This window comes from Papaver somniferum, unplaced genomic scaffold, assembly GCF_003573695.1.
Source record: "Papaver somniferum cultivar HN1 unplaced genomic scaffold, ASM357369v1 unplaced-scaffold_85, whole genome shotgun sequence".
Lineage (NCBI taxonomy): Eukaryota > Viridiplantae > Streptophyta > Magnoliopsida > Ranunculales > Papaveraceae > Papaver > Papaver somniferum.
In genome coordinates, this window is record NW_020651526.1 from 723034 (window position 1) to 742210 (window position 19177).

The 19177-nt window shown below is 36.3% G+C and overlaps 5 protein-coding genes across 5 annotated transcripts; all 5 read left to right on the plus strand.

Moving 5' to 3' along the window:
• The first annotated feature begins 1527 nt into the window (after positions 1-1527).
• On the plus strand, positions 1528-3362 carry LOC113346017 (probable leucine-rich repeat receptor-like protein kinase At1g35710). The gene has a single exon (XM_026589634.1). It carries the CDS (start codon positions 1933-1935, stop codon positions 3250-3252), a length of 1320 nt encoding a protein of 439 aa, XP_026445419.1. The 5' UTR covers positions 1528-1932; the 3' UTR covers positions 3253-3362.
• On the plus strand, positions 3255-6091 carry LOC113346018 (probable leucine-rich repeat receptor-like protein kinase At1g35710). The gene is made up of 2 exons (XM_026589635.1): positions 3255-5419; positions 5516-6091. The coding sequence occupies exon 1, from the start codon at positions 3280-3282 to the stop codon at positions 4714-4716; it is 1437 nt and encodes a 478-aa protein (XP_026445420.1). The 5' UTR covers positions 3255-3279; the 3' UTR covers positions 4717-5419; positions 5516-6091.
• Positions 4925-5925, plus strand: LOC113346009 (MDIS1-interacting receptor like kinase 2-like). Its single transcript, XM_026589629.1, has 3 exons — positions 4925-4962; positions 5100-5419; positions 5516-5925. The coding sequence occupies exons 1-3, from the start codon at positions 4925-4927 to the stop codon at positions 5923-5925; spliced, it is 768 nt and encodes a 255-aa protein (XP_026445414.1).
• A 1311-nt stretch (positions 6092-7402) lies between the features above and the next one.
• LOC113346010 (probable leucine-rich repeat receptor-like protein kinase At1g35710) lies at positions 7403-8695 on the plus strand. The gene has a single exon (XM_026589630.1). The coding sequence runs from the start codon at positions 7403-7405 to the stop codon at positions 8693-8695; it is 1293 nt and encodes a 430-aa protein (XP_026445415.1).
• Positions 8696-8810: 115 nt separating this feature from the next.
• Positions 8811-11340, plus strand: LOC113345997 (probable leucine-rich repeat receptor-like protein kinase At1g35710). Its single transcript, XM_026589619.1, has 2 exons — positions 8811-10620; positions 10769-11340. Exons 1-2 carry the CDS (start codon positions 8832-8834, stop codon positions 11161-11163), a joined length of 2184 nt encoding a protein of 727 aa, XP_026445404.1. The 5' UTR covers positions 8811-8831; the 3' UTR covers positions 11164-11340.
• Positions 11341-19177: the final 7837 nt, after the last annotated feature.

Here is a 19177-nt window from a genome sequence, read left to right on the forward strand (position 1 = left end):
CAAAAATGTAAAAATAGGCAGGATGTAAACAGTTTCATCATGCCCATTTTCAAATATTTTTTCTTATTTTTAATTTACACAAGATGTATCCAGTTTCATCCTTGCTATTTTTTAAATTTAAGCTAGGATGAATCCAGTTTCATCCTTGCTAATTTTTTTTGTCCATTTCACCCAAACTGTTTTTTACTCGTCCATTTGAACCGTGATTTAAAAATATTTGGACAAATGACCCATTTTCCGTTACAAATACAACATGTAATTTAATAATAAGATAAAATATTTTTAGTATTTCCTCATTATAAGAAATCAAGGTATTAATAGAATTGTTGGTACCAACATGATCTTCCGGTAAGTTTTCAATTGATTTTTCTAGGGTTTTAGATGGTGTCAGAGAACTTGATGAATTTTCTTCCATTTCAATAACAAATATTAAATATTAATTTTATGAACTTTGTATCTATTAACAACTAGATTCTAAGGTTAATTTTTTTTTCTCATGTATATAAACTCTAATACGAAAGAGAAAGAAAAACCGAAAAGAAAAAGAAAACCCTAAAATGTTTATTTTATATACGTTTCTAATGATTCATTGACTCGCTAACTCACTTATTCACTGATTTGAATAATAATAAAAAAGGTCAAACTTCAAATTTTAATAAAACTATATCAACGAAAGTCAAATGAGCTGTGGTTAATAAAAGCGTGGGCTATATTTAAGAGAAGCCATGGAAAAACCTTTTCAGAAAAGACCCAACTGTGCTGGTTGGAACTGCTTTTGACAGTTACAATTTGAACCCAAATTTAACAGTCACCTCTTGGCAAGGTTGCCCTTGACACTTAATAGTTCCTGTACCCAATTTCATATTCAAACCAATAGGAATTTCCAACATTATGTTATATGACTAACCAACGCTCATTATGGGTTTGCATTGGTAACATGAGAAATTCCAGTTTTCGCATTACAGTTTTCGCATCTTCTTTTTGGCAATGTAAACTGTAAGTCATTTGCATCTACTTTTTCGCAACGTAAACTGTAAGTCATTTACAATAATCAGATTGGAGAGGTGATGCACAAGTGATCTTGTCTAGGTTAGTAGTATCAAGCTCCTATGCAAAAATTTAATTCTTCAATTTAGTGATTTAGGATTTTTCAATGGGCATGTCTTTTTCAACCAACGTAAAAACCGGGAAAGGAGGAAAGTCTTGAAAATGTTTTGTTGAGATTTTTGTAGAGTATGCTAATCACTGTATAAATATCCTGCTTGTGGACAAGCGTCAGTTATGATAAGATCCTAGTTACACTCGGCCACAAGACATATTAATTGTAGTATTCTTGATGGAAGTTTGAAGTTGACTCCAAATGAAGTCTTTCACAAAGCAACAATAATATTTTGCTGTATATGAGAAAACCCCTTGAACCATGTCGACAGTTGTGGGGAGCCAAGGTTTTTAGTCTGTGGGCACTATATGATGAAAAAATTGGCACCGGTCATCTAGTGTTCCACAGAATTTCTGGATGGTCATGTACTCATGCTCATGCCTTAATTTTACAGCAGACAATGTACAAATTGAGACAGTCCTAGTAAGAGTTTTCTAAATCATCAAGACATTTGTGTGTGTGGACAACCATAAACATAGATAAGATCGAACTACCCTCAACCACGAGACATTTCCTACGTATACTGGCTTAACTAAGTCTCATCTTCTGTGCTTGATTGCGTTTGTCGTTTCTACTGTTGGGCAGAGAAGCTTCATCTCTTGATACATTTTTTTTTTCCTGAGGTTGTGAATTTCTGTAAAATAGCTAGACGGATAAAGCTGACTCCAAATGAAGTTTTTCAAAAAAGAAAAAACAACAACAATGTTATTATATATTGTACCCCTTCATATGAAGATTTGGTTCATCTTGCAACTGTCTTTCAATTTCCAAAGATGTTGTTACAAGTAATATTTGCGTTGTCTTTGGTTTCAATGTACAATGCTGGTGTTTTTTCTTTTGATTCATTGTCCTCTTTAAAACAGTTACACTCAGTAGAAGAAGAAGTAGAGTCACTGTTGAAATGGAAATCAACCCTTTGTAACGAACCCCATTCTTACCTCCACTCCTGGAAAAGAAGTTCAATTGCCAATACAACGAGTCCGTGCAAGTGGTTCGGAATCACTTGCAACAACGAGGGAAGCGTCACTGAATTGAATTTAACTAATTCAAATATACAAGGTACACTTCAAAGTTTTAACTTCTCATCTTTCGCGAACTGTGTTAGTCTTGACTTGAGCAACAACAAACTCTCTGGATTCATTCCCTCTCAAATCGGTAGTCTTTCAAAACTTATCCACCTTGATCTATCCATGAATAAGTTTTCCGGACATATTCCACTAGAAATTGAATTCCTCACAAATATGAGTTCGTTAGACCTTTCTCAAAATCAGATAACTGGTTCAATTCCTGCTTCTATATGCAATCTGAACGACCTAACCACTCTATATCTTGATGCAAATAAATTGTCCGGTTACATTCCTGAAGATATCGGAAAGTTAATATCTCTTACTGACCTTGCATTTTCCATAAACTATCTCATTGGTCAAATCCCTACTTCTTTTTGTAACCTTAGCAACCTAAATACTTTATACCTTCATACAAACATGTTGTCTGGTTATATTCCTCTAGAAATCGGAAAGATAGAGTCTCTCATTGACTTGGAATTGTCCAAAAACAATCTCATTGGTCAAATCCCTACTTCTATATGTAACCTTAGCAACCTAAATATTTTGTACCTTTATGAAAATAAGTTGTCTGGTTTTATTCCTCTAGAAATTGGAAAGCTAAAGTCACTTGTTAACTTGGAGTTGAGCACAAACAATCTCAGTGGTCCGGTCCCAGCATCTATATATAACTTTAGCAACCTAAATAAATTGTACCTTGATGAAAATAAGTTGTCTGGTTTTATTCCTCTACACATAGGAAAGCTAAAGTCTCTTGTTGAGTTGGCTTTGAGCACAAACAATCTCATTGGTCCGATTCCCGCATCTATATGTAACCTTAGCAACCTAAATACTTTGTACCTTTTTAAAAATAAGTTGTCTGATAATATTCCTTTAGAAATCGGAAAGCTAAAGTCTCTTGTTACCTTGGACTTGAGATCAAACAATTTCAGTGGTCCGATACCCGCATCTATATGTAACCTTAGCAACCTAAATATTTTGTACCTTAATACAAATAAGTTTTCTGGTTATATTCCTCTAGAAATCTGAAAACTAAAGTCTCTTGTTGGCTTGGGGATGAGCAGAAATAATCTCAATGGTCTGATCCCTGCATCAATATGTAACCTTAGCAACCTAAATACTATGTACATTTATGAAAATCAGTTGTCTGATAATATTCCTTTAGAAATCGGAAAGCTAAAGTCTCTTGTTGACTTGCAAATGGGCATAAACAATCTCAGTGGTCCAATTCCAGCTTCTATTTGTAATCTTGGGCAACTAACCACTTTAGATCTTTCTGACAATAAACTCTCCGGAAATATTCCACTCAAACTTGGAAGACTAAAATCTCTTACAAGCTTATATTTGTACACAAATTATCTCATTGGTCAAGTTTTTGTTTCTCTATGCAATTTGACTAATCTAAGAAATCTGAGCATTTCCGAAAATCATTTCTCTGGTATCATTCCCCCAGATATTGGAAGGCTACAGTCTCTTACTGAATTAGAGATATCAACAAATAGTTTCCATGGTCGAATCCCTATTTCTTTAGGTAATTTGAGCAACTTGAACTCTCTGATCCTTGTTGGAAATCAACTTTCTGGTCCAATTCCTCGAAAAATCGGATGGTTAAGATTTCTTACTCGGTTAATACTGAGCGCAAACAATCTAACCGGTTCAATTCCAACTTCTTTATGTAATTTAAGAAACCTAAACACCTTGTACCTTTATGAAAATCAACTTTCCGGTTCAATTCCAGAAGAAATCGGGAAACTAAATTCTCTCATGGATATTGAATTGTCGATAAACTATCTGACTGGTCCAATCCCTTCTTCAATATGCAATCTTAGCAAACTCAACATTTTGTACCTTCACAAGAATCAATTAACTGGTGCCATTCCTCTTGGCATTGCAAGGCTAGGCTCTCTTTCCGACTTTCGAATACAGAAAAACAATCTCATTGGTCCGATCCCTTCTTGTTTATGTAATTCAACAGTTGGAATGTTACAGCATCTGTATCTATTTGAGAATCAGCTTACTGGACCAATACCCAAACAACTTGGAGAATGTTCAAATCTACTCGAACTGGATTTGAGTAGAAACAGTTTGAACGGAAGCATTCCACTTGAGATTGGAGGCTTGATTTCAATACAGATCAAACTGGATCTTAGTCAAAATGAGTTGACTGGAGAAATACCGTCAGACTTCGGAAAACTAAACAAACTGGAGAAACTGAATCTGTCCCACAACAAACTTTCGGGTTCAATCCCACCTTCATTTGTTGAAATGCTTAGCTTGACCACAGTCGATATTTCGTACAATCAGTTAAGTGGTCCTATTCCAAACATCAAGGCCTTTAAGGATGCTCCCTTTCATGCATTGAAGAACAACAGTGGTTTATGTGGTAATCACTCTGGAGGTATTAAGCCATGTAACTCGTCAGTTATCATCGGAAGAAAGAAAGCCAAACCAAGACTTGCTGTGATAATTTTAGTTCCTCTGTTTGGTTCGTAGTTTCTTTTGTTCACATTTTTCGCTATCTATTTTTGCTTGCGAAAAAGACTAGTTGTAAAAAATCTCGAGCAGGCAGATCAACCAACAACTGTAAACACAAGAAGAAACATATTCTCGGTAGAGAATTATGATGGGAAGCTGGTGTTTGAAGAAATAATTGAAGCAACGGAAAACTTTGATACCAAATATTGCATTGGGGCGGGAGGATATGGGAGCGTTTACAAGGCGAAGCTATCGACGGGTCAGGTTGTTGCTGTGAAGAAGCTTCACTCGTCAGATGAAGATCCCAACATAATTGATCTTAAATCTTTCGAAAGGGAAGTTCAAGCATTGACCGAAATCCGGCATAAAAACATTGTAAAGCTCTTTGGTTTCTGCTCCAGTGTAGAGCGGAATATCTCATTCTTGATTTATGAGTTTGTTGAGAGAGGGAGTTTAAAAAGGATTTTATGCGACGGGGAACAAGCGGTAGAGTTTGATTGGATAAAGCGGATAGGATTCATCAAGGGAACAGCTGACGCACTTGCTTACATGCACCATGATTGCATTCCAGCAGTAGTTCATAGGGACATATCTAGCAACAATGTCTTGCTGGATTTCGAATATGAAGTTCGTGTTTCTGATTTTGGTACTGCGAGGATTTTGAAGCCAGATTCATCCAATTGGACATCACTTGCAGGAACATATGGATATATTGCTCCAGGTACAATTCGTATGCCAGTTTTATTACTTACTGATACATTTTGAATGTAAATAAGTTTCATATTTCTTTTGTTACTAATGAATAATGTTGTTACAGAGCTGGCCTATACAATGAAGGTGACCGAGAAGTGTGATGTTTATAGCTTTGGAGTACTTGTGCTAGAAGTACTACACGGTAGGCACCCATCTGAGATTATCACATTACTCTCTCCTGAGCTCCTTCCAACATCATCTTCAACTTCCACTTCCAGTGTTCCGGTGAAAATTATAATGCTGAAAGACATCTTAGACGAGTGCCTTGAAGCACCAACGGATGTCATGAAGAAAGAGATAATGTACTTCATGAAAGTTGGTCTCTCATGCTTACGTGGTGATCCACGTACTCGGCCAACAATGCAAGAAGTATCCGTGGAGTTATCACGACCAGCTCAGATCAGGCCCTCTTTTGAGAAGCCCTTTGAAGCTGTTACATTGGGAGACCTACTGATGGGAGATTCGAAAGAATGATGTGCGACTAAATCGTCTTTCGGTCAAAATCCTTTGAAACTGTTACTTGTTTGTTCTTTAAAAATTCAGCTAAGGATATTGCATTACTTTCGATCAAAATCCTTTAAGTTCTTGTTTCAAATATTGTATAAGAACTATTTCGTGCCAAAGTAGTATTAGATTCAAAAACAAATCTTCTTATTTACTTCAAAAGAAATAAGTAAATCAAGATTTTGATGATTCAATAACTGGAACGCATTTGTACATAAAAAATCTGATGTCCGGAAATCTTTTCAGAGATTCAAGGTCGAAACCTACAGAAAAAGGGTCAACTTATCGTCTTTGGTGATTTTGTTGCAGTGTTCTTCCTCCTGCTTTTGAAAGCGATATAATTGCGCTTGGGCCTAGCAACAAAAATAAGCTTCCTACTCTAACTATTGGACAAGAATCTAGGGTACAAAGTTTCAATATTGAATTGTCATATTTATCTAGCATCTAGTGCACTCTTGTAGAAAAAAGAAAAGTTTGACCTTGCACCTGCTGGAATCAATAATTACACGGTCTCTAGAAATAAGAAACTCCCACGAAAATGCTTTGCAAAGTCCCCTGGTACAGACAAGCAAACCTGTTAGAAAACAGGAAGTCCAAAATGTTCATTACATGCATAAATATGCACAACACTTCCCATCTTTAAAATGAAACAAAAAACCTATTGCTGGATGTATTGGGTGATTACTCTAAAAATTATACAAACATAACCCACCAATCTACACTTCTTCATATTCCTAAAACTTGAAACAGATTTCAGGCATATGATAATTTGTTCTTTAAAGCATTTTATCAAACAGACTTGATCAAACTAATTTTATTCTTCTTCCTTATTTTTGAATGGTCATGCTAATTCATATTTTTTACCACTGACGTACAAACCAAGGACGTCTGGAAGTTTTGTTAATACTTTGTATGCTCATCATTGTATTCCGTATAAATATCCTACTTGTCGACAAGCATAAGATAAGATCCTAGTTACACTCTCAGCCAGAAAACATAGCAACAGTAGTAAAAGTTGACTCCAAATTAAGTCTTTCACATAACAACAACAATGTATTGTGTAAAATTCAAACTCCTACTCAACATTTTCTTTCAGTGACTGAGAATTTCTGGATGGTCATGGACTTTTTGCTCATGCCTAAATTTTCCAGCAAACGGTGTACAAATCGTTGGGGTGTTAATAAAATTTTCTAAAGACGTTCGTAATATCATCAAGACATTCGGGTGTATAGGCAACCGTAAACCAAGATAAGATCGAATTACCCACTTCCTACGTATACTGGTTAACTAAGTCACATCATTGGTCTTTGATACATTTTTTTTCTTCTGAGGTTGTGAATTTCTGTGAAATAGCTAGAAAGATAAACTTGACTCCAAATGTTATTATATATTGTACTCCCCATATGAAGACTTGGTTCATCATGCAACTGTCTTTCAATTTCCAAAAATGCTGTTACAAGTATTAGTGGCATTCTTTTTGGTTTCACTATACAACGTTGGTGTTCTTTCTATTGATTCATCGTCTTCTTTGAATCATACAAAACACTTACATGCAGTGGGAGAAGAAGTAGAGTCTCTTTTGAAGTGGAAATCGACCCTTGGTAGCCAAACTCGTTCTTTCCTCCGTTCTTGGAAGAGAAGCTGCACTGCCAATACAACAAGTCCATGCAAGTGGTACGGAATCACTTGCAATAATAAGGGAAGTGTCACGGAATTGAATTTAACTGGTTTAAATTTACAAGGTACGCTCCAAAGTTTTGCTTTTTCATCTTTTGCCAACTGTGTTAGTCTTGACTTGAGCAATAACAAACTCTCCGGATTCATTCCTCCTCTGATCCGTAATCTTTCTAAGCTTACCTACTTGGATCTTTCCATGAATAAATTTTTGGGACATATTCCAGTAGAAGTAGGATTCCTCACAAATATGAATTACTTAAACATTTCACAAAATCAGATTAGTGGTCCAATCCCTTCTTCTATATGTAACCTGATCAACCTACACACTTTATACCTTTCTCAGAATCAACTTTCTGGTACCATCCCTCGAAATATTGGAAAGCTAAAGTTTCTTACTGGCGTTTCATTGTATGCAAACAATCTCAGTGGTCCAATCCCAACATCTTTGTGTAACCTTATCAACCTAAACATTTTGTATCTTCATATAAATCAACTTTCTGGTAGCATCCCTAACGATATCGGAAAGTTGATCTCTCTTACTCAACTCGATTTGTCTGAAAACTATTTCGTTGGTCCAATCCCTACATCTTTGTGTAATATGAGCCACCTAAACATCCTGTATCTTTTTAACAATGTATTATCTGGTCCAATTCCAAAAGAAATTCGAAAGCTAAGATCTCTTACGGATTTACAATTATTCAAAAACAGTCTCACTGGCTCGATCCCTACTTCTATGTGTAACTTTAGCAACCTAAGTACTTTGTACTTATATGAAAACCAGTTGTCAGGTTACATACCTCGAGAAATAGGAAAGCTAAGATCTCTTACGGATTTGCGATTGTCCGCAAATAGTCTCACTGGTCCAATCCCTACTTCTATTTATAATCTGAGCAACTTAAATATTTTGTACCTTAACATGAATGAATTATCGGGTTACATTCTTCAAGAAATCGGGAACCTAAGATTTCTTATTGACTTGGGACTATCCGCAAACAATCTCATTGGTCAAATCCCTACGTCTATTTGTAACCTTAGCAACCTAGATACTTTACATCTTTTTTGAAAACAAATTGTCTGGTTACATACCTCAAGATATCGGGAGGCTAACGTCTCTTACTGAACTTGCATTTTATAAAAACAATCTTATTGGCCCACTTCCTGATTCTTTATGCAATTTGACTAATCTAAGATATCTAGGAATGTTTGAAAATCATATCTCTGGTACCATTCCTCAAGATATCGGGAGGCTACAATCTCTTGTAGATCTAGGAATGTCAACAAACAATTTCTCTGGTCCAATCCCTATTTCTTTATGCGATTTGAGCCACCTAAACACTCTATATCTTCATCGCAATCAACTTTCTGGTAGCATTCCTCAAAATATTGGAAGGTTAAGATCTCTTACTGACTTACAGTTGTCCACAAACAATCTAATCGGTTCAATCCCTACTTCTTTATGTAATATTAGCAACCTAAAAAGATTAGCCCTCTATGAAAATCAACTTTCTGGAACCATTCCTCAAGAAATCGGAGAACTAAGTTCTATTACAGACTTAGAATTGTCAGCAAACTATCTCACTGGTCCAATTCCTTCTTCTACATGCAATCTTAGCAACCTTAGAGTTTTGTACCTTCACAAAAATCAATTATCTGGTGCCATTCCTCGTGACATCGGAAGGCTGAGATCTCTTTTGGAATTAATTATGTTTTCGAACAATCTCGTAGGCCCGATCCCTACTTCTTTATGTAATTTGACAGTTGGAATGTTGCCCACCTTGCAATCCCTCTCTATATCTAATAATCAGCTTACTGGACCGATACCCAAACAGCTTGGAGAATGTTCAAATTTACTGGAATTAGATTTGACCACAAACCGTTTGAGTGGAACTATTCCAGTTACGATTGGAAATTTGATTTCATTACAAATCGGAATGGATCTCAGTCAAAATGAGTTGAGTGGAGAAATACCATCAAATTTCGGAAAACTAATAAAACTGGAAAGCTTAAATTTGTCACACAACAAACTCTCCGGTTCAATTCCTTCTTCATTTGATGGAATGGTTAGCTTGACCACCGTCGATATTTCCTACAATGAGTTAAGTGGTCTTATTCCGAACATCAAGGCCTTTAAGGACGCTCCCTTTGATGCATTGAAGAACAACAGTGGTTTATGTGGTAATCACTCTGGAGGTATTAAACCATGTAACTCCTCGGTCATCACTGGAAGAAAAAAAGGCAAACTAAGATATTGGGTGATAATCTTAGTTCCTCTGTTTGGTTCTTTGTCTCTCCTATTCACATTTCTTGCTATCTATCTTTGTCTGCGAAAACGAAGAGCAAGAAATCTCGAGCAGGAGGATCAACCCACCCCAGTTTTAAGCGCAGGAAGAAATATATTCTCGGTACAGAATTATGATGGGAAACTGGTATTTGAAGAAATAATTGAAGCAACGGAAAATTTTGATACCAAATATTGCATTGGGGTGGGAGGATATGGGAGTGTCTACAAAGCAGAGCTATCTACTGGTCAGGTTGTTGCAGCGAAAAAGCTTCATTCGTCAGATGAGGATTCTGAAATAGTTGATCTTAAATCATTTGAGAGCGAAGTTCAAGCATTAACTGAAATCCGGCATAAGAACATTGTAAAACTCTTTGGTTTCTGCTCTAGCGTAGAGCGACAAATTTCATTTTTGGTTTATGAGTTTGTAGAGAGGGGAAGTTTGAAAAAGATATTATGCGATGGGGAACAAGCAGTAGAGTTTGATTGGATAAAGCGGATAGCATTCATCAAGGGAACAGCTGATGCACTTGCCTACATGCACCATGATTGCATTCCAGCAATAGTTCATAGAGACATATCTAGCAACAATGTCTTGTTGGATATCGAGTATGAAGCTCGTGTTTCTGATTTTGGTACTGCAAGGATTTTGAAGCCAGATTCCTCTAATTGGACATCACTTGCAGGAACTTATGGATATGTTGCTCCAGGTACGTACATTACAATTTAATACTTCTATCCGGTAAGATTTTGAATGTTTCATATCCATATCTAATTGGACATCACTTGCAGGAACTTATGGATATGTTTCATATCCATATCTCTTTTCTGATCTTTGTCTAATAAATGTTGTTACAGAGCTGGCCTATACAATGAAGGTAACCGAGAAGTGTGATGTTTATAGCTTTGGAGTACTAGCGCTAGAAGTACTACACGGTAGGCACCCATCTGAGATTATCACAGTACTCTCTCCTGAGCTCCTTCCATCGTTGTCTTCAACTTCGAATGTTCCGGGGAAAAATATAATGCTGAAAGACATTTTAGATGAGTGCCTTGAAGCACCAACGGATGTTGTGAAGAAAGAGATAATTTACTTCGTGAAGGTTGCACTCTCATGCTTACGTGGTGATCCACATACTCGTCCAACAATGCAAGAAGTATCGGTGGAGTTATCACGGTCAGCTCAGATCAGGACATCTTTTGAGAAGCCCTTTAAAAATGTTACATTGAGTGACCTACTGATGGGGCGTTAGGAAGAATGATGTGCATCTATGTTGTCTGCGCATATACATTTCACTTGTTTTTTCTTTAATTATTCAGTTACGATACAGTTTAGAATATCCATGAAGTTCTTGTTTCAAATGTTGTGCAAGAACTATTCGGAGACAATCTTTTGATGATGTAGCCTATGGTAATCAAAATTTTGATGATTAAATAACTGGATCCTATCTGAATATAAAATCTGATGCCGTAAAAATAATATTTGCAGATATTCATGGCAGACTCCTACAGAAAAATGGTCAGCTAACGTCTTTGGTGATTTTCTCTACATTCTTCGCATCGCCTACCTTTTGAAAGCGATACAATTGCGCTCTGGCCAAATTACCCATAAAACTGTACAATGAATTGAGCTTCCATATGAACTTCCCCTTCTTCCAACTTTAAATACTGCTTTTCGTTTTCTTCATCTTTTTTTTTTCTTAAATTTTTTTTTTTAACAAAAATATGCCCACAGTTAGCATATCACAAACAATACATATTAGATGTTGTTGTATCTGCCTAGCTAGCCAGTGAACTCTAATGTCTTATGGGATTTACATACTGTTACAAGTAATATGAGATATTGTTTGTTGGACTGTATTTCATGTTAAATAGAAAGCAGTGAAACACCTGAAAATTTAAACAAAACCCTTGAAATTGAGTTAATCCAGTGGACATTGAGCAGAGAAGAGAAAAACTAGGACAAGATAGCTGCGATGCAGTCTCTTCACATACTGTGGTAGGACTGTAAAACCATTATAAGCTTAGTTGACCATAAAGCTCTTATTTATTTATTTTTGATCGGTAAATATATCATTTTATAGATGAAAAATCAGAGTACATGAAGTTTGAAACCTGACGTTCTCGACCGACAAAAAAAGGAAGCCAGAGAAGCTACCTATACAAACAAGAACTCCAAAACAAAAGGAGCTCAACTCAACCGAAAAAGAAAAAAACAAACATGCATATCAAGAAAAAACACCAACTAAGAGAGAGGGACAACCACGACCTATGGTGGTTCAAATATCACCTCCTTCCAACTGATAATAAATTGCTCTAGCGAAATCCCTTGAAAGACACACTTTTCGTGAAGCCAATAGGTCACTGTTAGCTTCACAGAATCTACAATTTCACTAGTACCATCAACAAGTTGAGAGAAAGAATTAGCCCGCTGATGCCCCGAAGCCACCTTATGGAAAAATTGGTATTTCTTTCATTATCATCTCTCCACTGAATCCGAGCTCTATGCCTCCAGAAATCCTCAATTTTACTCAGATTGTGAAATTCACCTTTGGCTGGTAAGATACTTGTTGTGGTTATGTCATTAACACCATTAAGTTCAACCTCTTTGTCAAGAGATTGAATTTCAATTAAATTGACCTCAATTTTCCTATCTAAACTCCCAAAATCAGACTTGTTCCATTCCTTAAGCTTAGCCTTTAGGAACTGCAATTTTTTGGCCAAAAAAAAACCAGGATTTCCATAGAAACAGCGAGACTCCCACCACAGCTTCAATTTCCCCATCAGCATCTTCAAACCAAACGGGTTCAAAGCGAAAGGGAGAACCACCCCAGCCTTCTCCTTCAGAGCAAAGAGATAAAGGCCAATGATCTGAGAAGGGTCTCACAAGAAGTTGCTTCTTCAGCCTCAAAAAATGGTCTTCCCACTCATCTGAGATGAGAAATCTATCGATTCTACTCATACTATCATTTCTACTCCATGTATAACGGGACCCAATAAGTGGAAGATGAATAAGAGAAAATCTACCAATAAATTTACCACAATGAATCATATTAGGAGTGGTACTTTCATTCCCGGTTCTTTCATGGTTGAATCTTGTAACATTAAAATCACCACAAACACACCATGGCTCACCCCAGAATGTACCTGCATCGCTAATTTCCATCCAAAACTGATCACTGAAAAAATCAATATTGGAACAGTATATGGAAGTAAGATTCCACCAAAAAATTTCCTCTTTTATTTTGCACCTAACAGTTAAAGAAAAATCCCCAATAAGAGAGTCATCCACCTCCACTTTCCTAGAATTCCACACGGTTAAAATACCCCCCGAGCTTCCTACTGAATCAAGTGCCACCCAGTCAAACTGGTTTGTACCCCAAATTTCCTTAACTTTTCTCCTATCCCAGTCTTGAACTTTGGTTTCCTGGAAACAAGCAATATCTGGCTTCCAATTTCTAACTAAAATATGAAGTTCTGACCTTCCATTCGAATGACAAAGACCACGAAGATTCCAAGAAATTAATTTAATCTTCATTAACAACTATAAGATTTTCTACACAGAACAACCAACAAACACTTAAAGGTCATCATGGACCTCACCTGCTTCAATGTCTGAAAGAGTGATCTCCTTGTCCTGGATTTCCTGTTGCATAAGTCTTTGAAGCTCCATCCCAGGTTACTTGAAGGAGACAACCACCATAGGTCCCTTCAGACAGAAATCATTGACAAGAGTTTTTAGAACCCGCAAGGCTTCTTCTTCAGAAATTGGTCCACCTCCTTGAAAAGACTCAAAACTCTTAGCAGTACTACTTTGATTCTGTTTACTTCCCCTACTGTAAGTAAACAGAATTTCCTTTTCTTGAATTGAATCAATTACGTTCTCCTTTTCTTGAATTGATTTGGAACTCTCACCAATGTTATTTTGATTCTTTAAATTTCCTCTACTGTGAGTATCTTCAACCCGCGAAGGCATCTCGACTGCACCAACTTCAGAAGATTGAGAAAAGTTATCCTATGATACGTTAGAACAATGAACGGGACAAGAAAGCATTGCCTTTTTACTAGCTGCTGCCAACTGAAGTTGTCTAGCTCGTCTTTCCGCGTCTGTGAGTATCAGGACATTAGGGAGTTTGTATCTGAGACAGGTACAACCTTGTTCTAAAAGCCCAGAAGTGAAAGGCTCATTGTTAATGTCATAGGCTTTAGAAGCCCAATCCATATCATTAAGACCGCTGTCATTAAAGTCAACTTCTCCCCTAACGGATAAACTTGAATTTTTAATTTCAAAGCTATCCTGAACCTCCTCATCTCGAGAACGAGCAGTTGACGCCACATTGATTTGATCAGGCGCCACGTGTTTCTCATCCAAATAGGTTTTCTGTACCACCGGAATGTTCACGTAGAAATTGTCTCCGTCTCCATCGAACCACCATCACCAACAAAGCCTTCAAACTCCACAGATTTAACAGAAGAATTTATGATTTCATCTACTTTAATTTCACGAGCCACCACCATGAAAGACCTTCCATCCACTGTGACCCTTCGAAATTCTTCTTCTGCAACAAACTTATCATTTACTTGAAGATAGGCAGCATAATAATCTTTACCATCATTTGATCCTGAAAAAACCGTGGATAAACCACCCCAAAGACTACCGATTGCAAAAACAGTCTTGCGATTCCAAATATGAAATGGAATTCCCTTTACAGCAATCCATGCCGGACTAGGAGTTTCAATCTTAAAAATTTCCAGACTATTGCTATCAGCAGACCATTTGGGCGAACTGAATGCGAAAATCCTTAAATTCCCACCTCTTCTTCTTAATTAAATGTTGGATGCAATCAATGCTAATAGCAAAAAAACAGAGCTTTTATTTCAGAAAAGGGGGAAAGAGAAAAAACCTCATTTATCCCAATCTCTTTGTTTAGAAAATTCCCAATTTCATTCCAACATTTAATGGGTTTATCACAGTCACACACTAAAGCACGATTCCATCTGTTGTTTTCACGATTTCCAAACACTGGGAAATCATCTTTCTTGAATAAATTTAAATTTCCCACCACCGTTACCTTGAAGACCCAACCTTGTCGGTTAGTAACTGCCGGAAAAAAACAAACTTTTGCAGGGTTTACTCCCTTCCCAACAAGAGAAAGCTTCATATGTTCTCCATCTTTATTAAAGTTTCGATCTAATAAGATCCAATCATATCATTTTTAAACCTCCAAAAATTTCTTTTGTTGTTTTGCCACTTTGCCTCTCTCTCAAGAGCATGAACTAACCACCCAACAGCCTCAAGTCCAATATCTAGATCCGAGTGACCAGGGTTCCTTTCTTGAAATTTAACTCCTCCTCTTTTAACAACAACCTTTGAAAGCTCAAAATATCTATTTTCGATTTTTGTAACCTGAACCATCTCCCTCTTACCCTTCATTTTTCTCCTACCTCGCTGCACCACTGTCCATTCCGTTGATGGTTGAGTCGCCTCTTCAAAGAAAGTGATTCTCTCTCCTCCTCCTCTCGAAACTAAGTCTCTGTAAATCATAAAATAACCATAAAGCTCTTATACTATCATATATCTTAATGAAAACTGATAAAATCAAACCTATTCCAACTCGAACTAGTTCCTCAACTTTGCAGAATTAATTTCACGGAAGCAATGACGTAGTCCTCTAAATGATGGTGGTAAAAGAAAACAGCTCCTGCGTATCCTTGCATGTATCCCGACATGGAGCAACACACTCCTGCGTATCCTTGCATTTTAGATTCATCACATGACAATCATGTGGCGGGGATACATCATAAATATAAATATTCTTAAAACTCATGTATAAATAAAAACACAATCAAATTATACTGATATATTTTTTAAGAGTTGAATCAAAATAATAAACAGAATATAAGATGAAATACAAGCTAATTAAGAATCCACATAATAAAAAATATGTATAAAAAAAACTACCAACCATTACTTATTTTGTAGTTGCTGAAAATCCCACAACTACACCGGTTGAGATGATAATAACACAAAGTCTGAGTCATGGAAATCAACAAACATTAATGATATTATGCATCACTTTGACACTAATTTGATCTTTTCAAACACTTTATGTTGAATAAATGATTTTCTTACAATGATCACAAAGACATTTGGTGTAATGCTAAGCTCTAATGGCTTCTTTCTCTTTTCTCTGGAAGTGTTTCTTAGCTCTCTTACTTGACTGAATTCTTTCTCAACCCGCCTCTCTATCTCTTTAACATTTGAATCCTTATATAGGAAAATACATCAGTAGAAGGCAATTTAGGATCACATGCAAAATCTATGCTAGCTGATCTTATTCAGTTTGTCTTATTCGCCAGGCTTTCGGGAGATTTCAATGTCTCTCGCGCTGTTGCTTCATGTTCCTTTTGATGAATATTGCGTTATACCTATCGTGTGATTGCTCTTTGGGCTTCTTCCTCATTATAGCGTAATCACTCTTCGTCTAATTTTCTTCTTCCTCATGCTCAAGGTTGTTTTAGCTTGAGCGAAGCTATGGATTGTCTTGTGAGATATTTCTCCCCTACATTTTGCATCTTCTCGCGTTGTTCTTCTATAAGTTGAATAATGCGAGAACTCTTGGTCAATGCTTTGTGTCTGTCCAGTCTTTTTGTTTTCTCTGTCTTACTCGACATGCTTCCGTAATTTCGCGTAACTTTCACACATGTTAGCACTTTCTTCCTCTTCTAGCAGCACGTATTTTCTGCTTTCCTTTGGATAAATATTTAGGAAAGAGGTAAAAAAGAAAGAAAGTTTTATTTTTCTTATTCTACCCTCTCCCTTCTCTGTTCCTCTTCTTCTCACACCGCTAAAGTAAAAATCATCTAAACTTTCATAATATTCTCTGGGTAACTTCCTCGAGTAAGTTATAGGCTCACCTTGACATATAGGAATTCCAGTTAACATTACAAAGTCTAAAGGTATCAATCCTATTTCAAAGCCCGGGAAATGGAAAGTCTTGCTTGTATTCCACCATCTAGCTACTAGAGCATTTGTGAGTTGCAAATTTGAATTCTTAAAATTAAAGGAAAATATCTTGGAAAACCCACAATTATCAAGTACGTGAAGTGCGCTTGGATTATTCCATATAACGATATCATAATAATCCTCAATTTTGCCCCAACTAGTCCCCATTTTCATCTTTGGTGCATCAATACCGGATATATGGCCATCTCTACCTTTTATTGTTCATTTTTTGTCCGTCGGGTACTCCATATCATTATCTAAATGCACCAAACAAACAAATATGAACCTATGAAAATCATTGATTGAAAATCATCTAACAAATGTAAAGCTCTTGGAGGAAAAAATTAACTTCATACTCAAAACCATATTTTACTAACAAATTTGGATTCCCACATTTCTATGAATTATGTATATCCAAATTACAAGACATGCAATATCATTAGGATTATTTAAAATCAAATATCACTACAAATCAACCATGTTCATCAGTAACTAACCAATCAACCATGTTCATCAATAACTATCCAAAATTTATCATGTTAAATTGTTGGTTTTCAAATAGTGATTGTAGTAGTGGTAAAAACTGGGTTTTTTCAGACTTGTGAAGAAAACAATTTTTATAGATTTAAATTAAACAGACAACTAAATAAAATAATTCAAAGTTTTGGAGAAAAATACCAAGACTAGGATTCCACCATTGACCAAATAAATAGTAAACTCTAAATAATATTCATGCAATTTTATCTTTAAAAATAATTCTAATATTTTCCTCAAGTATATTCTTGAAGTAATAGTTGTAATCAAAGAGTATAAAACATCAAAAGTATTTAAAACCCAGCATGCTTCATCAAATTAATTCACAACTATTCAATAAGAACTAATATTTCAATTCAATCCCATGCAAATAATCAAATAATAATATTGCAAATAAATAATAAAATTAGAATTATACCAATTAATGTGGAACAATGGCTTCCTCCGTCGCCTTGGCTAATGGGTTTAGCTCTTCATGGTAAAAACACACACAAAATAATCACTCATGGCTGAATATGTGTTTTTATTGAAGAAATAAGATGAAACAGAAATTCGCAACGCTGTAGAAGTGTTACAGCGTCGCTGTTACAAAACAGATGATGCTGTTTATATACGATAATAATGATATGCTGTAGAGAAACGACAGTTTGATTTCGCTGTAAGCACTGTGGAAAAACGACTGACTCTGCGAGTCCGTTCTTCCTTCTTCGTCTTCCTCCTCGAGCAGCAGCAGGTATGATTTCTGTTCTTCGTTTCGGCTCTGAACTCTCTCCTAATTCTCTCCTCAGGGTTTTCTAACCCTTCTATGACAAAAACCCAACTATATATAGCCTTCAGATTCACTAGAAACTCGATCAAATTCGAGAATAAATCTCTTATTCTTCACGTGCAGTTTTAACAATAATTCCATCTGTCGATCTTTGTATGCGTCTGTTAGCTATTCTATTGCTCCAAAAATCTTCTATGACTTGAACTCAACTGTTTTGAAGTATATCCCACGCAAGAATCTCTCCCAAATCTTTCAAACCAATTCAAAACCTTAAACAGGGACCGTGTGCACTGTCTTGACTTTGTGTGGATTTTCTGACTTATCCAGCCCAATTAGATGGGTCTAATCGCTTCTAACAGGTCCCTTATGTCTTGTAGAGTCCGTGGGTACCAAATTTGCCCATTGAATCGCCTGCTAGGTCGTTCAAATCCTTGATCCAAAACTGTTGACGCTGCTGCCTTTTTTCCCGCCAAAATCCAGTTTTGAAACTTTGAAGATGACCTCCCCCTATCCAGTTCCGGTCTCCCTTTAGCAGATGCCTGGAAATGGGTCACCCCTTAGTAATTAGGTTACCCCTTATCCAAAATGAGAGTCCGTATAGTAATTTTCTCCCACGGGCGCAAAAACCATTTTTTAGCCAATTTCGCCGCAAAAGCTTTATTCTTCCAAAAACACCTACAAATACATAAAATAACCGAATAAGTACAATATCGAGTACTAACAATATATACAAATGAGCTATATTAGACACATAAATGCGTCTATCATAAATACTCCTTCCGTCCCACTCTTAAGTGACCTAGTTCAAGTTTGCACAATTTTTAAGACAAGTTACAATTATACCCTTATGCATAATAAATAGTGAAATTTTGAAATGATTTATCTCTCAAACTACACCACGGATGTTCGTAAACTTCATATCATTTGAAAGCATTTTAAAACACATACGTAGAGAGTA

What these genes read in the sequence shown, in the direction of transcription:
- LOC113346017 (XM_026589634.1), top strand. Translation starts at nt 1,933, where the DNA reads ATGTTGTTACAAGTAATATTTGCGTTGTCTTTGGTTTCAATGTACAAT.
- LOC113346018 (XM_026589635.1), top strand. Translation starts at nt 3,280, where the DNA reads ATGAGCAGAAATAATCTCAATGGTCTGATCCCTGCATCAATATGTAAC.
- LOC113346009 (XM_026589629.1), top strand. Translation starts at nt 4,925, where the DNA reads ATGGGAGCGTTTACAAGGCGAAGCTATCGACGGGTCAG. An exon ending in CGAAGCTATCGACGGGTCAG is followed by an intron (nt 4,963 to 5,099) that starts GTTGTTGCTGTG and finishes TTTCTGCTCCAG; the next exon opens with TGTAGAGCGGAATATCTCAT. An exon ending in ATATGGATATATTGCTCCAG is followed by an intron (nt 5,420 to 5,515) that starts GTACAATTCGTA and finishes ATGTTGTTACAG; the next exon opens with AGCTGGCCTATACAATGAAG.
- LOC113346010 (XM_026589630.1), top strand. Translation starts at nt 7,403, where the DNA reads ATGCTGTTACAAGTATTAGTGGCATTCTTTTTGGTTTCACTATACAAC.
- LOC113345997 (XM_026589619.1), top strand. Translation starts at nt 8,832, where the DNA reads ATGTTTGAAAATCATATCTCTGGTACCATTCCTCAAGATATCGGGAGG. An exon ending in TTATGGATATGTTGCTCCAG is followed by an intron (nt 10,621 to 10,768) that starts GTACGTACATTA and finishes ATGTTGTTACAG; the next exon opens with AGCTGGCCTATACAATGAAG.